This window comes from Fringilla coelebs (assembly GCF_963513975.1).
Source record: "Fringilla coelebs genome assembly, chromosome: 17".
NCBI classification, from domain to species: domain Eukaryota; kingdom Metazoa; phylum Chordata; class Aves; order Passeriformes; family Fringillidae; genus Fringilla; species Fringilla coelebs.
This window is the reverse complement of record NC_140043.1, coordinates 12,022,551-12,030,895: the sequence shown is the minus strand read 5'-3', so window position 1 is coordinate 12,030,895 and position 8,345 is coordinate 12,022,551. Positions and strand designations below refer to the sequence as shown.

Here is an 8,345-nt window from a genome sequence, read left to right as displayed (position 1 = left end):
GCGCAGCCGCGGCCGGGGGCGGGCAACGGCGAACGGGCTGGCGGGGCGGGGCCGCCGCGGGCAGCGGGACACAGCGGGCACCGGCACCCGCCGGGCACCGCTACCGGCACCGCACACCGGCAACGCCACGGCGGGGGCGTTAGAGATCGGCACCGAACTAACCTGACCCGACCCGGGCCGGGTCACCGGAGATCGGCACCCGACACCGGCACCCTCAGCAGGCCGGCGGACCCGGGCCCGGCACCCCCGAGCGATCCCCGCAGCGCCGCGCTCTCCCCGGTCCCTCGCAGCGCTCTCCCCGCCGGGCGGAGGCGGCAGCGGCCGGGCCCGGTGCCCGGGGCTGTGAGGGGAGCGGGCACCGCACGGAGCCATGGCCATCGCCGCCGTGCCCGCGGCCGAGTCCCGGCTCTGCGGCAACTGGTAAGGCCGGGCCGGGGGTCGGTGAGGGCTGGGGATCGGTGAGGGCCAGCCCGGGGTCGGTGAGGGCCAGCCCGGGGTCGGTGAGGGCCAGCCCGGGGCCCGGGCCCGGGGTCAGTGAGGGCCAGCCCGGGGCCGGTGAGGGCCAGCCCGGGGCCCGGGGTCGGTGAGGGCCGGGGGTCGGTGAGGGCCGGGCTGGGCCGAGCCGACCCCGCCGGTACACCGGGGTACAGCTCCTCGGAAGGCGGTGAAATAGCGGATACGGCCGTGGGGCCTTTCCGTGAGCGTTTGGGCGTCGCATTTCCCTTCTGATTTAGCAGGGAACTAAATAGAAACCGAAACGGTCGGGTGGAAATCCAGGCTCGCTTTTCAGCCAGACCCACACACAATGCACGGTTCCAAGTTCTCCTTCGGCAGTTCCGTTGCTCAGGAGCAGAAATACGAAGATAGATCAGCAGGCAGTGTTGTTGTGGAAGTTTTTCTTTGATTACACCTCTCTGCAGAGCCCAGGGGCTGGTGAGGAGTCGCCTCACAAATTGTGTCTCGAATTCGAGCAGCTAAAAAAATTAACTTTTTCTGTAGTTTTTCCCTAAGAGACATCAGAATCCAGACAATTTCTTGCAACATCAGCCTGGTTTGTTTGGTCTGTGCAGTTCAGTCGCTGCTGTTGGACTTTGTTGCTTTGCCAGGCTTTTGGCTGCCTGGGATCTGGCAGGGGAGAGAACAGATGTGGGTTTAACAAACAAAAGATTATAAAATGAATGTAGGTGTTTTCAAGGTGGATTTCTTGGAAAGGGGATGATCCATGTAGAAATGATGCTGCCTGTTTGAGGCAGGGGTAAGGACTGAGCTCCAGGTACCTCAGTTCCTTTAGGTCCTTTTTTCTTTGGTTTCAAGACAGAAAATGAGCAGCTTAGAAATTAGGTGAATTGGGGAGTTTTGGGGTAAAATGAGGTGCATTGGGAATTTCGGGGTGCAAAGCAGTGTTGTTACTGCTGGGGCTCTGAGCAGCCTGGTCTGTGGAGGTGTCCCTGTGAGCTTTAAGGTCCCTTCCAACTCAAACCATTCCATGGTTCCATTATCCTGGAACAGGATCTGTCAGGTATAAAAAAGGCACTGTTTGACTGCTTTCCAAAGCACTGTTTGACTTCTCAGAGCCAAGTTATTTTCAGGAAGAAACTTTTATCTTCTCAGACTAATTTATTAACTTGATCTCTGTTGATAACTTGTTTGTGCTGCAAGATTTGCCTTTCACATAAGGAAATAAATCTACCTGGATTTTATCTGAATGCAATGTGAGTTTTGCATGTTAAATACATTAATATCCACCTGTGCTGGAACCTTGAGGCCTGGCTGGGCCTTTCTCTACTCACTTTAAACCATGAATTCATTGAAATCTTTCTTAGCATTATCTTTTTGTTGTGAAAAACTGCTTGGATTTGTTGTCAGTGTGTTTCTGCTCAGTAACCTCAGCGACTTTCTCACAGCAAAAAGGATATTCCTGCAGTCAATTTCATCATCCATGAAATCCACTGTAGAAGAAATATTGAAATATGCCCCTACTGCAGCGACTCCATCCCAAAGTCTGAGATGAAGAACCACATTGAGTCTGAACACGTGCAGGTGAGAGACACCTCTGCTCTGGAGCTGCTCATTGCTGTGGAAATTCATCTCATGAGGTCTCTTTGCTGCAGGTCACCTGCAAGTGCAGGATGAAGATGGAAAGCAGCCTCCTGAAGGATCACGAGGTTGGTGGATTTTATATTATTGATTTTCTATTATTGAACCCTTGGGGGATGCTCTGGTGTTTCACTGATTCCAGAGCCTTTCTGTCAGCCTGCATCTGGATTCCAGGATGGGGCTTCTGCTTCCTTTGAGTGGTGCTTCCTAAACTCACACCCTAAACTGCCCTAAAGTCCTGGAGCCACTCAGGGATTCATGTCAAAGGGGTATCTGTCATAATTGGTGATTTTTTTTTTGTCCCTTTCAGTTGAAAAATAGCTATGTAAAGTATGATTGACTTGACTTTTTTCATTCCTTTCCTGTTTCATGTTTCTGCTGGAGCCATTATGTGACTTTTAATAACTCAATCTGTCCAAACAGACTTTAAAAATAGCCTGTAAAATAAACTAAAATAGGCCAGAGTGGGATTTTCTGAGTTCTGAATCCAGTTGGCTGCTGTCACAGACAATCTTGTTATAAATGTCATCCCTTCCCTTCATGTGGGCTCCTTTAGAGACAACTCTGGAACTGCCACCTCAGCCTGCTGATTGCTGAGGGAAAAAGGATTTTCTTTGGAAATCTGTCCAGTTCTAAATCCTGGGAGTAGCTAATCCTGCCTGTGTGTGTGTGTGTGGTGCTTTTGGATTATAAAGCAAATGATGATGTTTTATTAGTGCAGGTTGTTCATTAATGCAGCATCTGCACATATTACATATTTTATCTATTTTTAACCCCTTTGGAAGGGGGTTCAGTGTGGGGTAAAGAACATGTCCAAGCAGTTCTTGTGGAGCAGTAAATGAGGTGTAAGTCTGTTCCCTAAAACCAGTGTGGATTTTAGCTGTGCTATGGAATGCAACTGGATTTTGGGTTGTATCTAAAACACCAAAGAGCCTGGACAGTCTGCCCACCTTGGTAGAACAGACCTGTCCAACATCTTCTCCTGTGACTCTCCAGGGTCCTTTAGCACATCAAACCACAGCAAAATAGGTATAAACACTGTTGTGGTGGGGTTTATCCTTAAATTGGAGGGGAGGGGAAAAGGAAGATCCAGAAAGCTCCACGTGACCCTGGCAGAGAAGAGCTTCAGCTGCTGAGTTTGTGCCTCCAACACATCATTGTTGCATTCCCACGTTGTAGCATCCTCCAGGTTGTTCCTTTGGATGTGGCTGAGGACACAGCAGAGCTCCAAAGCTGAGAAAGCTTCCCTGTTCTGTTCCCCATGGGAAGAAGAGTAACTCTCTGTGTTTTCCCAGGCGTCCTCGTGCCCCCTGCGCCCCGTGCTGTGCCAGTTCTGTGACATCCAGCTGGCCTTCAACAAGCTCCAGGAGCACGAGCTCTACTGCGGGGCCAGGACCGAGCCCTGCGGGCGCTGCGGCCGCCACGTCCTGCTCAGGGAGCTGCAGGAGCACCCGCGGGTCTGCGGGACGCGGGAGACACCGGAGAGGGCGGCCCAGGGCAGCGCCACAGCGCCGGCCGCCCGCAGTGAGGGTGGAGCCAGGGCGGGCCGGCGGGGAGCAGGTACCAGGGCGGGGAAAAGAGATTTGGAGAGGCTGTGGGACACAACTGCAGGGATAGAACCCCTTAAGGGACAGAATCTTAAGGGACCAGAACCCCTAAAGACAGAATCTAAAGATACAGAACCTTAGAGACAGAACCCCTTAAGGACAGAATCTAAAGGGGCAGAACCCCTAAGGACAAGAACCTTAAGGGCATTTGCAGGAACAGCAGGAAGAAATCAGAAGTGAGGAAAAGTGGACTAAGGAAGGAAAAGCTGGCTGTCATTTGCTAGCTGGTCCAGGTGTGAGGTTTTGTGATTCCTTTCTGTGGAATTACAGGATGGTGAATGCTCCAGAGACACCAGGTGGGAATGTTTGCCCATGGAATGAGGTGTAAGCCAGGAGTGCTAAGGTGCCTGGGATAAAAGCCCAGTTGCTTCATTTTTTTTGGTCTCAAAGTACCTGGCTTTGACAAAGATGAAACTGGAGTTGCTTGCTCCCTGTAATTTGGGCTGTGATTTTTCTCCATCCTCCTGGATTTGTTAGAGGTGCCCTTGGAGGTGCTGAACTCCAGGAGAAGCCCTGGGGCTGAGTCTGATGTCCAGAGGGAGCTGCTGGTGGCAGGTTTGATGTTCTCCCAAATTGACAATATTTGTCTTTTGAAGGGGATGAGCTAGAGAGACCTGAAATCCTTCATTCCCAACTTGCTGAAGACTGGAATGCTGACCTGGACTATGTGTTGGCTCTCAGCCTGCAGAGTGAGAATAATCCTCACCATAACACTGCAGCTGACATTCCCAGGGATTTCTGGGAATATGACTACACCAAAGAGCCTGGACAATCTGCCCACCTTGGTGGAACAGACCTGTCCAACATCTTCTCCTGTGACTCTCCAGGGTCCTTCAGCACATCAAACCACAGCAAAATAGGTATAAACACTGTTGTGGTGGGGTTTATCCTTAAATTAGAGGGGAGGGGAAAAGGAAAATTTGGATTGGGAATGTTAAACATTACCTAGGTATTCTAAAAAGTCAAAAATCAGTAATTTTGAGACTCCTAAAGCAAAGCAGCAAGTGAAGAAATAAAGGCTTATTAAATTAGTGGGTCTCTGACCTTGGTGTATGGTGGGAGCCCAGGTGGGGAACAAGGAAAAAAATGGTGGGAAGGAGGATCTGGGGGAAACAGGGAGTGCAGCTTGTTCTGAGAGGAGAAATGGCACCACAGGGTTTCCTGGTGCAGCAGGAGGTGTTTTTACCAGGCTCCACAGAGGATGAAATCCTTCCTTCTCTTGCAGACAAGGAGATGATCATGTTGCCCTGCGAGTTCTGTGAGGAGCTGTGTCCTGCTGAAGATCTGATCCTTCACCAGGTTTGAGTCTTCCTTTTGTCTTGGGGTTTGCAGTGGAGGCTTTTCTGTGGCTGTTACTGGGAAGGGTGTGGAAGGGTGTGGGTGACATTGGGAGAACTCTGGCATTTGGCTCTTTGCCAAGGAAAGTGGTTTTCAGTGCCCACCTGGCTCATCAGGAAAGGTGATTTTTCCATGTTGTTTGTGTAACAGACAGGGTGTAACCCAGCAAGTGCCTTTGCCTCATTCAGTAAGAGAAGTTCTTCTCCAAATCCATGGGAATACAGTGGTCTGCAGGCTGGGGGGTCCAACAGCCACAGGACTGTCCCTTCATCCCAGCCCCAAGCTGTCCAGGCAGAAGGAGACATCATGATTCCATGTGAATTCTGTGGCATCCAGCTGGAAGAGGAGATTCTCTTTCATCACCAGGTACTGAACAGGACAGGCTCTGCTGGGTCACATCCCATTGTTCAAGGATGGGCCCAGTCCCAGGGGCTCTTGTGGCACATTCCAGGAATTCAGGGAGCTGCCCTGGCTCAGATCTTCCCCCACAAAGCTCTGGGATCCATGTGAAGGCTTGTGCTACACTGAGGCTCCTCCTGAAAAGTACTGGATTAATTTGAAAGCTCTTGTAACGAAACTAAACAAAAGGGCCTGAAGTTGCACAATCAGAATGTTTGAATCACACAGAAAATGAAGTTGAACCCTGGATGAGTCAGCTGAGGGGAGAGAGGAGCACAAGAGTAAAACTGGGTGGGAGGGGAAGGAGAGAACAGACTCCAGCCCTGGGAGTGGCGTGCCCAGGGAAGAGTCCTTTGGAATCTGCTGCTGCTACAGACAAGATGGGAGAATGCTGAGCTCAGCCATTCTCAGTGTCATAGTTCATTCAGATTCCTAGTCCCAACAAACTGCTCAAGCTGGGGTTGGGTTGGTTCTGTGCCTCTCCTCTCCTGGGGGACAGCAAAATCTGTTCTGGAAATGAGATCTGATCAAACTTCAGAGCTTATCACAGGATCCCAGAATGGTTTGGGTTGGAAGGGATGGTGAAGCCCATTCCATCCCACCCCCTGCCAGGGGCAGGGACACCTTCCGGTAACCCAGGGTGCTCCAAGCCCAGGCCAGCCTGACAGGGGGATGGAACTGGATGAGCTTTAAGATCTCCAAACCATTTTGGGATTCCACAATTCCCTACTCACCTTAACATCCCCAAGTGCTGCTGCTCCGCAGTGTTTTCCTAGGAATGTTCACCTGAGCGAGCTTCACGTGACCAGCACTGTGTGTTCTGTGCAGCACCACTGTGACCTGCGCCCTGCCAGCCCCACGGGTGACCCTGCAGCTCGGGAGCTGCCAGCCCAGCCCCACCGGGACAGAGGGGAATCGCCAGAGCCGGCTCGGCGACGGATCCGGCACCAAGGTGTGGGCAGAGCACAGCCTGAGCTCCCCTGAGCTCCCTGGGGAGATGCTGGTACCCTGCTCTGTCTCAAAAATCTTCATCCTGTGCTCTTGGTCTGGGTTCAGGGAGGGAGGATTAAATCACTGGAACTCAGTCCCTTGGGGCTCCTGGGGTGGACACTGGGGTTGTTCCTGGTGCTGTTGTTGCTGTCCCTGTTCAGCTCCATGTCCTGTTCCTGCAGGAGATGTTTCTCCTTGGCATGCAGAAGGCTCTGGGAAGCCGGGGCTGTGCTCTGCTGCAGGGACCAGGCTGAGGACGGAGCTGGCCAAGGCTGGGAACGCAGCACTGTCCCCTCCAGGGAGAGCCGGTGACGCTCCGGCCACGCGGGGCAAGCCCAGGAAGGGGAGTGGCAGTGAGGGGACATGGAAGGACAGGGGTGACTCTGCAGCTGGCACAGCACCCCGGGCAAGACCTGCTCAGCCCTTCCAGGCAGAAACCTTCATTTCCAGCTGCTCCAGAGCTTCTCCAGCCCAGCCAAGGTAATGCCTTTGCCTTCTGGTCCATTCCCCTTCTTATGGTGCAAATCTGATCCCCTTGGCTTTGCCTGTGGCTGAAAGGGTTTTCAAAAGCTTTCAGATTCACCCAGTTGAATTTGGCTGGTGCTTATCTGAGTTTCAAACAACAAATTTAGGTTTTTAGCTCAAAATAGAACAGACCCACTGGTCACTGGGATCAAATATAGGTTAAGGTCTCATTACCTGTCCTGTCTCTGCTCTCACCTGGGCTCTGAACAGGAGCTGGTTCTGCTGCTGAACCATCTGGGCCAGGGTCAGAGGAGACTCAAGGGCCTCTCCCTTTCCCTGTCTCCCTGCTGTGCTGTGTTTATCCTGCACGGGTGGCTCTGCCTCCTCTGAAGGTGTCCCTGTCCCTGTCCCACAGCTCCGGCACAGGCGGAGGAAGGAGCCTGGGGCTGTCGGACGGGCGCAGCGGCCTCCGGCGCCGGAGCTCCAAGGTGAGGCTGCGGGGGCAGCTCCTGCTGCTTTTGCCAGGACAAGGAGCTGCTTTTTACAAACCTCTCTCTTAGTAAGTTGTATTTGAAAACAGCATTTTTCTTTTCCCCCTCCCATAAGGCAAAAGGCCAGAGCCCAGCAGCTGGACACCCAGAGGAGTGAGCCAGTGCCTGTGGAAATCATGGAGCACCCGGCCCTGCCCCCGGGCTCTGCCAGATTCTTGCAAGCAAATTCTGACACTGAGCTTCAATTTTTAGGCAGTGATCATTTTCTAAATCTCTATTTTTAATCTGTGAGAGCAAACTTCAAGTTTTTATGTCTCTGATTGCCTCGAGCACCACCCCCACGGTGTCAAATTGAGTCTCACCTTGGGCCCCACCTGAGTTCTGTGTCCGTGTGGGCTCCTTGTGCCACCCTGGCCTGGGATTTGTGCCACCCCGAGCTCTGGGTGTGTCCTGCCCTGGAATGCTCAGGGACAGCAACAGGGAGCAATCAGTGCTGCAGACCTGTCCCACGCAGAGCAGGGGTGAGGGTTGGGGCTCAAAGGCTACTCAGTGCTGCATTTTCAAGTTTAAAGCTTTTTAAGTTTCTTGGAATAAAATTTCTCTGAGGCTGTCCCAAACCGTTGTGCAGTGCCATCTGTCCCCTGGGGTGACGTGGGACCACAGCCCCTGCTGAGGATCCATTCCTGCCGTTATTCCCTGCCCTGGGTTCTGTTACTGTTGGAATCCCAGGGACTTTGGGAAGTGGAGCAGATCCTGGCTAACACCCGTCAGCATCAGCCTAATTAAGGAGGTGCAGCAGATGGCACTGGCAGGGCTAATTAGCCACCCCCGGGGCAGGGTCATTCCCCAGGCCTTGTCTCAGGTGCCAGCTCCATCCCACTGGAACAGCCAGAGCCCAGCAAACGCTGGAGGGAACTTCCTCCTAAAATAAAGACATTTTACAGATGCTCCCACCAAA

General features: G+C 52.7%; 1 protein-coding gene across 1 annotated transcript; it reads left to right on the top strand.

Annotated features, from left to right (window-relative positions):
- Positions 1-49: 49 nt before the first annotated feature.
- Positions 50-8,263, top strand: TRAFD1 (TRAF-type zinc finger domain containing 1). The gene is made up of 11 exons (XM_084216943.1): positions 50-420; positions 1,905-2,040; positions 2,112-2,165; positions 3,393-3,657; positions 4,301-4,564; positions 4,930-5,003; positions 5,193-5,408; positions 6,270-6,393; positions 6,614-6,911; positions 7,312-7,384; positions 7,503-8,263. The coding sequence occupies exons 1-11, from the start codon at positions 371-373 to the stop codon at positions 7,542-7,544; spliced, it is 1,596 nt and encodes a 531-aa protein (XP_084073069.1). The 5' UTR covers positions 50-370; the 3' UTR covers positions 7,545-8,263.
- The last annotated feature ends 82 nt before the right edge of the window (positions 8,264-8,345 follow it).